Source organism: Triticum dicoccoides, chromosome 4B (assembly GCF_002162155.2).
Source record: "Triticum dicoccoides isolate Atlit2015 ecotype Zavitan chromosome 4B, WEW_v2.0, whole genome shotgun sequence".
Taxonomy (NCBI): Eukaryota; Viridiplantae; Streptophyta; class Magnoliopsida; order Poales; family Poaceae; genus Triticum; species Triticum dicoccoides.
In genome coordinates this window covers 24,802,374-24,817,504 of record NC_041387.1, presented here as the reverse complement: position 1 = coordinate 24,817,504, position 15,131 = coordinate 24,802,374, and the positions used below count along the sequence as shown (strand labels likewise).

General features: G+C 45.4%; 3 protein-coding genes and 5 non-coding genes across 10 annotated transcripts in view; 1 reads left to right on the top strand and 7 right to left on the bottom strand.

The window, feature by feature from the left end:
* Nucleotides 1-2,925: 2,925 nt before the first annotated feature.
* On the bottom strand, nt 2,926-8,189 carry LOC119294719 (lysine--tRNA ligase-like). Of its 2 annotated transcripts, none has more exons than XM_037572965.1 (16): nt 7,916-8,189; nt 7,748-7,812; nt 7,479-7,547; nt 7,235-7,400; nt 7,055-7,148; nt 6,823-6,908; nt 6,147-6,262; nt 5,385-5,465; nt 5,017-5,142; nt 4,636-4,918; nt 4,310-4,406; nt 4,039-4,195; nt 3,574-3,717; nt 3,410-3,478; nt 3,161-3,304; nt 2,926-3,062 (listed from the first exon to the last, which is right to left on the bottom strand). In XM_037572965.1, exons 2-16 carry the CDS (start codon nt 7,769-7,771, stop codon nt 3,018-3,020), a joined length of 1,701 nt encoding a protein of 566 aa, XP_037428862.1. In that variant the 5' UTR covers nt 7,772-7,812; nt 7,916-8,189; the 3' UTR covers nt 2,926-3,017. The 2 variants fall into 2 exon arrangements, with proteins under 2 accessions (XP_037428862.1, XP_037428861.1); XM_037572964.1 differs by having other exon boundaries at nt 7,748-7,809.
* A 106-nt stretch (nt 8,190-8,295) lies between these two features.
* Nucleotides 8,296-12,325, bottom strand: LOC119294720 (50S ribosomal protein L18-like). 2 transcript variants are annotated; one of them, XM_037572967.1, is made up of 2 exons: nt 12,198-12,325; nt 8,296-8,896 (listed from the first exon to the last, which is right to left on the bottom strand). In XM_037572967.1, exon 2 carries the CDS (start codon nt 8,880-8,882, stop codon nt 8,538-8,540), a length of 345 nt encoding a protein of 114 aa, XP_037428864.1. In that variant the 5' UTR covers nt 8,883-8,896; nt 12,198-12,325; the 3' UTR covers nt 8,296-8,537. The 2 variants fall into 2 exon arrangements, with proteins under 2 accessions (XP_037428864.1, XP_037428863.1); XM_037572966.1 differs by having other exon boundaries at nt 8,296-8,901; nt 12,198-12,301.
* LOC119296579 lies at nt 9,502-9,619 on the bottom strand. Its single transcript, XR_005145309.1, has one exon. It is a non-coding gene; the product is annotated as a small nucleolar RNA snoR104 (small nucleolar RNA).
* LOC119296578 lies at nt 9,948-10,066 on the bottom strand. Its single transcript, XR_005145308.1, has one exon. It is a non-coding gene; the product is annotated as a small nucleolar RNA snoR104 (small nucleolar RNA).
* LOC119296572 lies at nt 10,391-10,508 on the bottom strand. The gene has a single exon (XR_005145302.1). It is a non-coding gene; the product is annotated as a small nucleolar RNA snoR104 (small nucleolar RNA).
* LOC119296581 lies at nt 11,086-11,203 on the bottom strand. Its single transcript, XR_005145311.1, has one exon. It is a non-coding gene; the product is annotated as a small nucleolar RNA snoR104 (small nucleolar RNA).
* On the bottom strand, nt 11,532-11,649 carry LOC119296573. Its single transcript, XR_005145303.1, has one exon. It is a non-coding gene; the product is annotated as a small nucleolar RNA snoR104 (small nucleolar RNA).
* An 87-nt stretch (nt 12,326-12,412) lies between the features above and the next one.
* The window catches only part of LOC119293247, a 4,507-nt gene continuing 1,788 nt past the window's right edge, over nt 12,413-15,131 (top strand). Inside the window, exon 1 of the mRNA XM_037571781.1 lies at nt 12,413-12,739. Within this exon, the coding sequence (XP_037427678.1) occupies nt 12,432-12,739 (308 nt within the window). The 5' untranslated portion in view covers nt 12,413-12,431. The remainder of the gene's footprint in view (nt 12,740-15,131) is intronic.

Genomic DNA, 15,131 nt, shown 5'->3' with positions numbered 1-15,131 from the left:
TCAACGACCAAGAGCGGGTGAATTATGCGGCGATGCTAGCGCTCATAAGCCCGATCTAGCTGTCCACAGCGGCTGACTCGGTGACTTGGGCGCTCACCGCGTCCGGCAAGTTCTTGGTCAAATCGCTTTACCACAAGCTTTGCCAGGGGCCGGCCCAGCTGGTGGTGAAGGGCCTTTGGAAGGCGCGCCTCCCGCTGAAAATCAAAGTGTTTTTATGGAAACTGTTCCCGAACAGGTTGCCCACTTCTGAAACGTGGCTAAAAGGCAGGGACCGTCGACCGGCACTTGCATTGTCTGTAACGTGGTCGAGGACGCAAACCACGTCTTCTTCTGGTGCCCGCTGGCCAGGTTCGCTTGGAGCACGGTCGCACCGCGGACGGGGTGTCTTGGGACTCGAGGTCCACCAGCGATCTTGTGGCAATCCTTGACGCGGTCTAGGGGAGTAGTAAACGTGTGCTGTGGAGCTGTGTTGGGGCACTGTTTTGGGCGCTTTGGTTAACTAGGAACAAACTAACTATTGAGGGGATCTTCCCGACTCACCCGGCTAATGTTATCTACAAATGCAACTTATTTCTGCAGCGGTGGAGTCCGTTGGCGAGGCGCAAGGATACTGAGAGGATGCAACATGCTCAAGACCGTCTCCTCCAGGTGTACGTGATGGCTAGGGAGCCAGCCGCCACTTCTTGATCTGGAGTGACCCTTTTGTTCCGTGTGCGAGCCAGCGTGCTCAGTTTCTGGCTGTTGAGCCATGTAACCATTGCTCGCGCTCTTTTGGCTTTGAACCCTATGACTTCCTGAGTGTGTGTGGCCTGAGTCCTTCAGTGATGTGTGTATGGTTTGGACATGTTGGTACGCTGCCTATGTTGTGGGCTTTATATTAATTTAAAGCCGGACACGTCTTCGTTCTAAAAAAAATAGAGGTCCACATGATTTCTTAGGGAATTCTCAGCCCTGGGAAATATGCAACATATCTGATCCTATGGATAGGATAGTATTTTTCTCGAATACGCATAGAAGAAAGGGTGAAGAGACACATCCACGTTAATGCAGTGGGTAGTTAGACAGTGCTCAACATGGTGCTGATCTCAAAAGGAGTGGCTTCCACTGATGCTCGCCGACAAGGAGTTTTTCTTTTTCTGACGATCATTTTTTACATGTAATTGAGTAGTGTTGAAGTGCTTCTTCAATCACCAACCAAAGGAAAGCTGGTGATCTCTGGATTGAGAATGACCCACATAAACACATGGGAAGAGATGCACCTTTAACTAGTAAGATTATTCGTTGATGGTTCATTAAGGATTGGTTATTTGCTCGATAGGGTTAGGTATTCTATTATTGTTTATTATAGAAGTTTTGTGAGGAGCAGTGTGGGCACCGTGAAGGTAATAGGCTGGATGGCTGCAAGTGGCGCAATAGAGTCTCCTGTGAATGGTGGCTTTGGGTGCACCGGCGCGTTCAAAGAAAGGCACAGCACACAGGCAAGCATATGCTACACGGTGGCGAACATCGGGAAATCTCGCTACCGGTAGTGCAAAAAACTTCAAAACTTGCGAGATACGATCAAACACAAATCCACAAATATCAAACACTCCAAGTAGCAGTCTTCAACAAGGATACAGCACTCGTGTTTTTTTTTTTCGAAAAGGAGGAATACCCCCGGCCTCTGCATCTGGTCGATGCATACGGCCACTTTATTAATTATTAGCACAAAACCTTACAAAGTCGTACAACAGTAAGACCAAAGCCACCATCTTCGCAACCTCTGTCGCTACTCCTATCTAACTGATGAAGGGGCGCTGATGGTCTGGGCCAAATACCAAACAGACCTCGCAGCCAAACCTAACATCTAAGACCTGAGGTCCCAACCTGGACGCCTGCCGGATATGGGCACCCACCAGTCCGGCGTGCTCCTCAACCAGGCCGCCCGCCGGGTATGAGGCCGCCACAACCACCTACCACATATCCATCTTCAGAGCTGTACTGTTGTAACGGCCTTGCCCGGTCTCGCTGGCGCCGACGCCACCACGACGCCAGACAGCGTCGACCTCCTGCGCGTGTCCGTCACCACACATCTGACGCCAAGCCTCCGCTGCTCCATGCCGCCAAGAGCCGCCGCCAAGCATATGTAGAACGAAACACCGCTCCACCGAAGGAAGGCAGCACACCCCCACCCCTCACCTGCAGACCCTTCCATCCGATCCCAATGTCCTTGGCGTCGCCTCCAGGAAGGTTACGGTGCACAGGGCGCCGCCGACGCCCGATCCGCATCGGATCTTGGGCTTTCACCCGGACATGTGTTGGAGAGGAGAGATGGTGCCCTCAGCAACGCCCCCAAGGAGGAAAGCGGCGCCAAAAATCGGCGTCGCCGCTGCCGGTCAGCCTAAGGCAGCCAAGGTTTCCCCCGGACACCGATCTGCTCCACCAGAACACACCGGAGGTGGATCCGGCAAGATCCAAACCGAACCGGGGACTGGGAAGGGATGCATGGAAGGGAGAGGGGCAATACCTCCAGATCTGGCACGCCTACGGCTCGCCGTCCTCACGGCCGAACCCACAGGCACGCCGCACGCCACCAGATGCGCCGCACCAGATCGATGATGGCCAGCCTCAGCGCCGCCCCCCACTCTACCGACGAGGGAGAGGAGGAAACAGCGCCGCCGCCGAGCCCGGGGCCGCCGCCCCGGCTTGCCCGCGCCTGGCCAGACGCAGCCGCCGCCGGATGCAGGCCTTCGTCCAGGGCCGAAGACTTGCGGCGCGCGACGAGGGTGCCCCGCCACCGCCGTCCGCCGAGTGGGCTTTGCCCGTCGGCCTCCTCCGGCGGTGGCGGGCGGAGCGAGGGAGGAAAGGGGAGCGGGGGCGGCGGCGGCTAGGTCGCCCAAGCCGCCCCCCAGGGAGCGACGCGAGCGATAGGGGGAAACTCTAGACTTTCCCTGATGTCACAACCATGTTTCTTAATTATATAGTACATGTAATATTGTTGTTTGTTGTTCCTCTTCAATCAAAATAGCGGTTTCCTACTACCCAGGTAGTTGGGGCTTCATTGCTGGGAACAGAAGAACCTCCTGAAAATTCACAAAAACCAGTAAGTCGCTGGGCAGAGAAATGTTGTGTCGTCAAAAAGAAAAGAACTACAAAGAGGGGGTGGGGGTGTTGCACAAACCTTGATGTTCTGCGAGTCCGTCAGAAGCATCGCGATCCGATCTATTCCCATCCCCCAACCGCCCGTTGGTGGCAAACCATACTCGAGAGCAGTGCAGAACGCCTCATCGAGCGCCATCGCTTCGTCGTCTCCCGATTGCCGGCTCTGGGGGAGCAAGGTTTCACAGAATGGCACGCAGGTTTTCAGAAAACGTGGCCAGAGAAATTTAATCTAAAGTTTCAGCAGAAAGTTTCGGTTTCTGGTACATACCCTCAGCTGCTCTTCAAATCGCTGTCTTTGCACCAATGGATCATTCAACTCGGTGTAGGCATTGCATACCTATCAGGAGGTTACAGCAACACCAAATTACGCTTCATAAATTAGGGGAAAATGTGCAGCACTGACGCATAGTGTTGCAGAATAGCAGAGTTTACCTCATGCTTGTTGATGAATAACTCAAATCTTTCTGTCAGTCCTGGCTGAGTCCTGTGCCATTTGGCCAGTGGGCTCATTATCTCTGGATGGTTGATGATAAAAGTTGGGTTCACACACGTGGCCTCCAGGAAATGCCCAGTAATCTGATGCAGAAGAAACTAGTATGCTCAATAGATGTTATGGAATGTTTGGCTTAATAGATTATGATAAACTACAGTGAACAGAGAAATCATAAGTTGCAAAATAAGTTAAACAAGCCAAGTTTTTCTGAGGAATATTAGACCAACTTGTTATATTCTTGAAAGTAAAGAACATATATTGATCGCCTTGCCTCCTCATGATATACTTACGAGAAATATGAACAGTATTGGGAGTGGGTACCATATATGGTCATAACTCAAGACTAATATAAAACTAACAAGTAGTTCTAAGAAAGGCTGGCATCCAGGAGACATGAATGAAACCTTGTCAAGCAACCGTGCTGTTGTTTGAGGCGGCGAGCATTTGATTCCATACTTCTCACACGTTGCCGCGAGGTATTTGGTAGCCTCATCGCTTGACAAATCTAATAGAATGTCAAGCCCAGCGATAGATTTCAGTTCCTGCATCATATCTATCCTTCTACAATAACATAGAAGATCCAAACAACCCAAGTGAGCGAACAACTTAGATAATATCAAATCATATTTCACAGGTGCAGTCATGATGTTCAGAAACCATATTCATATCTACTACCTGTAAGGAGGTGTGAAATCGATCTCTATGGGAGGGTTATCAGCTCCATTCGCATGGTATTTTATCTTAGTACTACCAGTCAGCTCCATCACCATACCTGCCATAGTTACCAAAACTTAGACACATAAATATTTCATAGCAATTCAACAGAAATTTCGTACGGCGGCTTTTCTAGCCCATGCATGCAAATCAAATGAAAACAAAAAAACTGATTCGAGTGGTCATGGATGCATCACTTGTGTAGTACTTGCTAGCCTAAGTGCAACACCTAACATTTGGCATGGTCTGTCTGCATGAGCCAGAATTATGTGTTGCTAAGTACGTACCCGACAAAATGGTTTCAGTAAGCTCCATCAGGTCATTGTAGTCTGCATAAGCCATATAGAATTCACATCCCGTAAATTCAGGACTGTGAGTTAAATCAAACCCTTCATTCCTGAATTGCTTTCCAATCTCATAAACACGGTCCAAGCCACCCACAACCAACTGTTTCAGATGGAGTTCAGGAGCAATTCTCATGTACAGATCCATGTTTAGTTCGTTGTGATGTGTAATAAAAGGTTTCGCAGATGCTCCCCCAGGAATCAAATTCATCATTGGAGTCTCAACCTGGAAAATGACCCCCAAGATGGGAAACCATTTAACCAAATAAGAGAATGCTCTAACAGAAGCACTTCAAAGAGAATGCATAATGGTTCAGGACCCACCTCCAAAAAGTTGCGTTCATCAAGGAACCTTCTGATGAAGGAAATGACCCTGGATCGTGTTCTAAAAATATGTCTCACTTGATGGTTTACCATGAGGTCGAGATATCTCTGGCGGTAGCGAGTTTCCTGTAAATAGATGATAAATCGTTGGAACTAGCTAGGAAATTGAAGCACTGCATCTGTATGCACCCCAGCAATTGATGATATGAAAGTATTTATATACTCCAATACCCACCTATTAAAGCATTACTGGGCACTAATATCTAGTTTTCAACATTGATGACTGACTGTATAGTGTGGCTTGAACACATCATCAAATTCTCATCTCAACTGAGTTTTGGCAGTCAAGGGGTCATGGTAACACTAACCTGGTCCTTTAAAACATAAGCTTCAGTGTTCCTTCCTATTCCTGGAACCCAACAATCAGCACCAGCTTTTGCTCTTGTTGCCTGTGAAATAACAAAACATTTTAACATATATTGAAAGGGTGTATCCATCTATTTTACAGATGTATAGGTAGAATATTATGGTCTCATGGATAACATGCTCTATTAATTTCCAAGGAATTTAAACTTGAGATAGATGGATCCAACATTGATATTTTTCAGGTAGAAGTCGACTGCATTTTCTTATCTGTCCTCTTTTATGTGCCTTAGTGAGTAACATACCTGTATGGCTGACGATGCAGTGTGAACAGAGAACATGTACAAATCAAAGATATTATCTCAATTATCTCATAAATAATTTAAATTCTGAAAATGATGTGGCATGACAGGACGGTACTCCCCCCAAGAGGAATTTACAAAAAATCCGAAGTGTGCACAATTAATTTGTGCCAATCAGCCCCTTGGCCGACTTTATATTCACGCCGTTCTACTTCTGGAGAAGTATGGGAGAAATTTTGCTAATATGTTTTTTACACGGTCTGCCGCATATTGTATCATTAAAGCAGCATGAGTGTTCAGTGAAATATCTAAGGTTAACTCTTAGAGTAGATTTGTTTATCTGATCATTTATGATTTTCGGTGCTTGTCATTGATGGAGTTGTTGTAATTTGTTGTGCTTTCTAGGTGTTACTTTTGATACAAATATGGCAAGATCAGATATATCTGCTTAGTATCCCATCTCACCTTGCCAGCGACAGCAGTGCAACGCCCAGTTCTCTGGTTCGGTAGCATATGGAGGCATGGGGAGAGCAATATTAAATTTCTGGCAAATATGCTAAGTTCGCCCCTGCTGCTCCTACCTGATATGCATGTCAAAGTAAAGTGTTACTATGCCAGGAAAAAACATCTGAAAGAAAAGGCATCCAATCAGGTTTGTGGTAATGTCATTTCCCAATCATACATATCAACTATAGTTTCGGTGAACAGAATATATATAATTGATGCCACACCAGGTTTGAGCAGGAGTTAGTTTCATAAATATATACACTCTGTCTAAGTGTCTATTACAACAAACACATTCATCAAGCCATGTCTTCATTTACCACAACTACTAAGCAAAAACTGGAAATCAGCTGAAAGCTTTCCCATATTTCTTAATTACAACTTGTATCTTGGCATCATACTAGGTATCAGATAATTTTTCCCATAAAACATACAGTAGTAGAATTATGTTGAAGGTAATCATTTTTACTCTGAAATAAGAAAAACATTGAAATGTTTGGAAATTTAACCCATCATAATTTATGTCTAATAATAAATTTCAGGGACGTCTCTAACATTGTTCAGACTTTCAGACAAAGAAAAGATATAAACCTCAATGAGGAACTGCTAAGTTGGATGAGTACACAAGTTTACTAACCTGGGTATCCAATTATACCAACAATATCGCCCCGCTTCACAACACTGTGGCATTTGTAGAATTTAGTTTCGGCCACCTCTGAGCAGCTAACAGAGAGATAAGAAACTATAAATCACTTCGTTTATTTTGGTGATGGAAGACAAATAATAAAGAAAAAGGTATTATAAATGACAAACAAAATGCATCTGATTTGCTAATTTCATCATCTTGATCCAAACAATGCAACTGATACCTGGCCCCAGCCATGACCTGAACCTTCACCCCATCGCCATAGAGATCATAAAAGAAGAGCTTGGATGAGGAAACTCTCTTGCTCATAACCCGCCCTTGCAGGCACAAACAAATAATGTCAGGAAGCAGTAAACTTTGGCAGTGCTAACTACAGTTACTTTCACATAGAAATAATCAATACCAGCCAGGCTTTCAGTGACAGTCAGCAGATGTTCACCAGCACCCAAGCTGCTGTATTTGGCCACATAGTCTGCGATGGAGATCGCGACCTCAAACTTGTGCGGATAGGGGTCGACGCCCGTGCTTCTAAGCGAATCGAGCATCTTTAGCCTATTTTCATAGTATTGCTGCAGCAAGAAACAGAATCAGCAAAGCTTTCTATCTGATGATATATTTTCTTACTGCTGATAGTTTGGAGAACTGACCGTGGGGTCTGTTTCTTCACCATCCCCAGCAGGACCATGTTGTGGCATCATGCCCACCACAGCTAGATCCTAAGAAGATAAACACCAGTTGTGACCAACCAAGCTAAAAGATTTGGGGATGCGGCACAACTAAACCAACAAGCAAAAGAGAAAATTCAGAGGACTGAGAGACGAGTTTCGAGGGTTACTGCCATCCGAACCAATGAATCAAGAGTATAAACACCTAAACAAACAAGAAAAAGGAGAAGTGCAGATGCTGATTAAGATACCATGTTATCCTCTTCCTGTTCCATCAACTGTTCCGCCTGCCTCCCCTATTCTCTGTCTCCAGCTGCTGCATCAACACCAAATGAGAAACAAGAATGCCCAAAAGCAGAGCAAGAACACCAGCCAAGAGAAGAACAGGAGCACCACTCACTCAAAGTTGTTGGATTCACCTGTACGATGAAGATGAACTCGGTCGAACCGCTGGTGATCCTTCCTCTTTGACTTCCTCCGCGGCGGCCGTGACGCCGTTTATATAGGGGGCATGGCAGGTGTGAGCTGATGCACCATTAGAAAAAAGGAAGTTTTTTTTTTAAAACAAGGGACAAAAGGAAGTTTGACGTTTCTTGGACTGGCCCCTGCCTTTTCTTTTCTTTAACTTTCCTTGTGAGTGCTAGCTGACTGTACTTCTTATGTTATTCCGTGGCGGTCAAGTTTCAGGGTCTCATACTATATTTGGCATGGGAGACTTGACCTGAAAAGTCTCAAGACTTGGAATCCAACAACGTTAATACGTGATTCCCAAGTAACAGTACTATTCCCAACGCAGGTGTTCCAAAAGATGCAATTTCATTCCCGCGACACGTGTCGGAAAACCCCGTGTTCTGAACAGAAACATGTTGATCTGTATTGTACTGCCTGCGACAGTTACAGGTTCGAGAAGTCGAAATCGAGCACGGGGAAGCTAAACTGAAAAAAAAAACATCATAAGCCTGAAGGCACTATTTATCTGCACTTAACTTCAAGGACTAAATAGCCGGTGGAAAACGGCTACTGATGATCGGCTACCACCGTTCACAGCAGCTTCACGCCGGCGGCTGTGAGAGAATCGATGACGGCCTTGACCTTGCCGTGGTACGTCTGGTCTCTCGACATCGAGACGGAGACCGCGGGGATGCCCCTGAACAGCAGGCGCTCGCCAAGCAGCTTCCCGATCTTGGCAGCCGCGGCCACGTCCCGCGTCGACTCCATGCTTGGCCTCAGGATCTTCTCCTGTGAGCTCGCTGCGCATGCGATGGTCGCCGATGGGGTGTGGATGACCTGGGCCGTCACAAAGTTGTTTGTGAAGTGCATCTTCAGAACATAGGGCTTCAGGAACTTGGTGATCGCAGGTGCCCTAGCTGGTGCAGGGATAACCATGTCGGCTAGTTAAGCTTATCTGCATAAGCCAGAAAATAGGAAAAGGGAGTTAGCCAAGAACACATCCAATGTTTCAGAAAACTGTGAATGGCTATTGTGAATACACATCAAAAAGGTACTCTATATGTTTCAGATTCTAAGTCCAAGATTGCGTACACATGTATAATGTATCATCAGAAGGGCATCCAAGTTCGATGGTTATGATCAGTTGAATCCAGGGAAAGCATGTTACAGTTTACATAATCATAGTTCATTATTCTTGCAGTAACAATTTCAGCAGTTGAGAAAGTGACAAAGTGATCCAGTAAATAGTAATCAATTCAAAACGTTATGGCTGAAACTGAAGAATTTTTATTATGCAGCATGAAAGTTACTGATATGTTAGCACACATTCGGTAAGAGTCCATAACAGAAAGTTGGTTGGTCCCAGTGTCCCACTTTCAGCCTTTTCTTCCTAAAGCATTTAATCAAGACTAACCGCAAACCATTTAAGCAAGTTGACATACTCCAAGGACCAAACTCTGAGGAGAAAATATAAAAATGATACTACTAAATATGGACATAAAGGAGTTATTAATCCGGGCAAACATTTTTTAAGGAACATCAAAACAAATCCAGCATGGATGTTTTCTCATTTGAGACTTGCAGAACTCCCTAACGATACCACAAGCAGGAAATGAAAATTTTAGTTTAGGAAGATTGTGTCAGGTAGGCATGCTGTCCTTTGAATGCCACCATTTTTTTCTTCCGTTCCGTGGCATATAAAGTTGGGAGTGGTCAAAGTGTTGGAAATTGCTTTAATTAATAAGTATTTTGCTTCTACAGAAATCAGTAAAGATACAAAAAATTCCACCAATATATTGAATACCAAAAGGCCCTCATTCAAAGCTAAGACATATTGTGGTGCCGTATCCAGGGTTGAATTACAGACTGAACTTGGAAACCCCTTGAGATCACAATGAGTAAGCAAGAATTCTTCTATGCAAGATAAGAAACAAGGAATGTTCGCAAGAAACCATAACTGGAAGTTGAGCTAAATCCACCTGTGTGGTCACAAACACTAATGAAGCTGTCTTATCATTTGAGACTTGCAGAACTTGCTTACAATACCACAAGCAGGAAATGACAATTTTTACTATAGGAAGATTGTATCAGGTAGGCATGTTGTCCTTTGAATGCCACCATTCTTTTCTTCCGTAGCATATAAACATGGGTGTGGCCAAAGTGTTGGAAACTGCTTTAATCAAGAAGTTTTACTTCCACAGGAAATCAATAAAGATACAAAAATTCCCACCAGTATATTCAATATCAAAAGGGCCTCAATTAAAGCAAAGACATATTGCACTGCCATATCCAGGGCTGAATTCCAAACTGAACTGGGAAACCCCTTGAGATCACAATGAGTAGGCAGGAACTGTTCTACGCAAGAAAACAAACAAGGAATGTTCTCCTAAAGAAACCATAACTGGAAGTTCAATTAATCTACTTATGTAGTCACAAACACTGATAAAGCTGTCTTGTCACTTGAGACTTGTAGAACTTGCTTACAATACCACAAGCAGGAAATGACAATTTTACTCTAGGAAGACTGTATCGGGTAGGCATCTTATCTTTTGGATGCTACCTTTCTTTTTCTTCCATACAGTAAACAGTTGGGCGTGTGCACAGGACAGGATGCAACTTGCTTCTTCAGAGGTTAAACTTTTGAGGCACATTACGAACACTATCAGGTAAATGTATTCCTTTATATACTTATAAAGCTGAATAATCTCACATTTGCTAGTCGATGCATTCTATTCAGTTACAAGCAACGCCATTTAATCGAAGAAAACTTTCAGATCCACAAATAAGCAGTGAAAGCATGCATCGGCATTTCACTTCTACACAATGTTTGATAAACTTAACGCAGTTCAGCTTCAAACCAACATATCGGCATTTCACTTCAGCCTTTGGGGGATACATAATTTCCACAAATATATCCGATATCAGAAACCATAGATTGGATCAAGACCTACTGCGCTGTATTTGTGAACGAAAATGTTCTAGGATGGGAGTGATTCCAGAACTTGAACGGGAAACCAAGTCCGGACAATATCATAGAAAAGTGCTACTGTACAAATGTTTCTCCACAAGAAAATATGGACACAAAGAAATTATTACACCGGACAAACATCTTTGGAAGGAACGTCAAAACAAATCCAGCATGTATGTTTTCTCATTTGAGACTTGCAGAACTTCCTAACGAAACCACAAGCAGGAAATGACAATTTTACTATAGGAAGATTGTATCAGGTAGGCATGTTGTCCTTTGAATGTCACCATTCTTTTCTTCCGTAGCATATAAACTTGGGTGTGGCTAAAGTGTTGGAAATCGCTTTGATCAAGAAGTTTTGCTTCTACAAGAAATCAATAGATACAGAAATTCCCACCAGTATATTCAATATCAAAAGGCCCTCAATTAAAGCCAAGACATATTGCACTGACATATCCAGGGCTGAATTTCCAGACTGAACTGGGAAACCCCTTGAGAGTTGAGATCACAATGAGTAAGCAAGAGCTGTTCTATGCACGAAAACAAAGGGATGTTCTCCTCAAGAAACCATAACTGGAAGTTGAACTGAATCCACGTATATGGTCACAAAAGCTGATGAAGCTGTCTTATCATTTGAGACTTGCAGAACTTGCTAACAATACCACAAGCAGGAAATGACAGTTTTACTCTAGGAAGACTGTATCGGGCAGGCATCTTATCTTTTGGATGCTACCTTTCTTTTTCTTCCATGCAGTAAACAGTTGGGCCTGTGCACAGGACAGGATGCAAGTAGCGTTTTCAAAGAGTGAAATCAGTTGGGCGTGTGCAACTTGCTTCTTCAAAGGATAAAATTTTCAGGCACATGAAAAAGCACACTATCAGGTAAATGTATTCCTTGACATACTTAAAGCTGAACAATTTCACTGTTTGCTTAGTCAATGCATTCTGTTCGATTCAATCAACTTAGTTCAATCACAGAAATAGGGAAATGAAACAACTTTCAGATGCACAAGCAAGCAGTGAAAGCACACATTAACATTTCACACGCACAATGTCTGAAAAACTTGAAACCAAACCTCCCGACCAAATCATCACACATAAAAGAATACGCAACAGAAGTACTGTATCTAGCAATCCATGGAAAAGGGGGAGATCGCCCCTGTATGCCACTGGCGTATGAGCAGAGCACACACTACGAATCATCCGAGGATCATGGAATCGGAAATGCTTCCACGATAGCATCAGCTGCCGGTCGAGATCAAGAGAGAGAGAGAGAGTCTTACCGTGGACGGGGTAAACGGCGGCGGCGTTCTGCTCCCGTCGGGGCGGGCGGCGGCGGCGGGGGGGGAGAGGGGCACAGGCACTGACGTTTCGCCCTACAAGCCAGAAATGCAAATTCAGAAGAGCGCAGGGGTCCAAGTGAAACAAAAACATCGGAAGAAACAAACAGACGGCCGAGGCCGACCGAGAGCGAGGCGTCCCGAATCTCAACGCTTCATTCAGGCAGCGGCGGCGAGATGCAGGCACTGGCGCGAGCGGCGCGGGGGCTGTGGCCGGCGGCAGGGGCGGCGGGGAGGGGGCAGGTGCAGGTGCAGGCGGCGCGGGGGATCGTGGTGCAGGTGAGGGACGGCAACCTGGAGCGCGCGCTGCAGGTGATGGAGCGCAAGATGCGGTCCAGCGGCATCGAGCGGCTCATCAAGCGCCGGACGGAGCACCACGTCAAGAACTCGGAGAAGCGCGTGCTCGCGCGCAAGGCGCTCATGGCGCGCGTCCGCTCCCAGGAGCTCGGCAAGAGCCTCCGCGACATCCTCATCAAGAAGATCAGGTCAGCGCCCGCTCCCCCCTTCGCTAGCACAGTACAGCATTCGTGTGCTCTCCAGGTGCTCGACGAAATGCCGGTTGCGGTTTTGCTTATATATATATATAAGGGCGTGTGGGTTAGGTCTCGCATGGCAGGTGTTTGATGAAATGCTAGAGTGATTGATTACAAAATTGTGAGAGCCTGAGATGTAGATCGGTCATACTATCCTGGGGGGCTTGGTATGGGTGACAAATATGTGCTTGCTACTTTAGAACTAGGGGCTGTTGAGCATGGAGAAGATTTTGTGATGGAGTGAATTAGGTTGGCCTCAGGTTAGGTATCCGCAGACAGTCATATCTGGGTAATCCTATCACCGGTGTGATGCCTTTTGGTTTTGAAAATCGGAAGTCCATGGTCCAATTAGTTATTCCATGGGAAGTCCTCTTTGTTTGTTTGCATCAGCGTTGAGCATATGGCATAAACCTCTGATATTTAACTGAAAGTGTTAGATCAACTCTACAGAATTTGTCTGGTCATGAGGTGCAATGCAAATGTAGAATGTGTTAGTATATGCTGGTGAAGTAATGAGTGATGAACCATATCAACTGTCAAGGACGCACATATGAACCAGTATGAACTGTCCTGTTTCTTTATGACAGCATCAGCATACTGAATTTCATAGTGCATAACATCTACTTGTGAGTTGTATGAGACGTGTATAATCTAAATTCTGCTGGGTTGCCATTTATCATTTACTATGATTTCAGAGAATACATGCTAAACAAAGTAAAACTAATATCCTGGTAAAATTGGAAAAACAAATCTAACACTGCACTGTCCTATTTTGGCACCATGGAGGTTAATTTAAGTATATTGGATGTAATAACGTCTTGTATTATGGGAAAGAGGGAGTACTTTTCAAAACCAATTCCCGCAATCAACTGCACTAACTGAAAAGACCAGCTGAACTAGTCCATACCAACTTTCTGCTTAGCACCTTTGCCTTGCAACTACATTGCTTCCTCATCCAGCAGTTGGGTCATGGATGATACAATTTAAATTGCTACTCCTAGGATTGCCTTGAGGTTGTAACAGTGATCAGTTAGAGGGTATAGCTAGTGCAGCATATATATGTCGAGTTACTGGATGAACTAAATCGGCGGAGAATCCCAAATGGAAATGGTAAAGATTCAAATATAGGTCACGCACTGACAGTAATACACAGGACAAGTATGATACAATAACATTGTCTGTTTGCTTACGGTTGGGTTATTGTATAGTTTCTAGAGCTTTCACATCTGTATTCACATTATTGTGGTTATTGGTAATTTATATTTGATGCATCATTATGGAAAAGTTTATGACATATGTTACTGCACTGATCACATGCTTGAGATAATTAGAGAACGGAGAAAAATAATTCATTTTCAAACCCATTGATGACAATATGACCACACAGGTGCAATCATTATACTGCGATGTTGTATATATGTTGTTAGAGCATTACTAGTAGAACCCTCAAACCCTCAAATCCTTAAAGCACTTTTAAGGGTTGAGAAGTGCCACTTTTTGACACTTTTAAGGGTTGAAAAACAGGGGCAAATACTAGAACCCTCAAACCCAACCCGTAAACTGCTTTAAGGGTTGGATTTGAGGGTTCTAGTCTTTGCTTCAACCCCAACCTTTAAATCTATCATTTGGCATCTCACAATTTATGACAACAAGAACACAATCAACTTCCAAACAAACTACCAAATGACAATCATTGATGCATGGTTTAATAGTTTACATCACAAAATCATCATCTTCCTCCTCTCATTGGCACCATCACCGAAAGTTGCACCTCGGCGCCATCTCCTAGAACACAAGCAGGCTCCATCAAGCATCTCCATCTCCATCAAGCTTTGCTTCTTCACGTTTTGCTTCAACTTGTGCAAGCTTGACATCTTTCTTCTTCTCGGTGATAAGAAGCTTCATCTCCAATGTCTTCGTTGTCAATTCCTCTCTTGCCTTCATCATGTGGGCCGAGCGTGTGGGCGGGAAGCGGCGGTGAATGCCTCCACCCCTATCTCGGCCACCTCCTCCTCGTCATCCCCTTCATCCTCCTCATCTTCCTCCTTTTCCTCCAAGTCGTCGCCAACCCTAAAGGGGTCTAGAGGCGGAGCTCCGAGGTCCACCTCCGCGTTTTGGAGGAGGTCCATGAACGAGGATGGGGTTGCCATTTCCTCGAGCACCTCGTGCGCGGCGGGAGGAGGTTTGGCGACGGTGGCGGGCGGGGCCGCGGCCGCGGCGGCGGGCTTCTTCCGCGGCTTCTTCACGGCCGGGGACGAGCCGACGACCTTGGCGGCCCCTCGAGGCCCACGGCCGGCCGCCTTCGGCTGGCTCTTCTTGGGGGCGGGCGCGGCGGCCGTGGCGG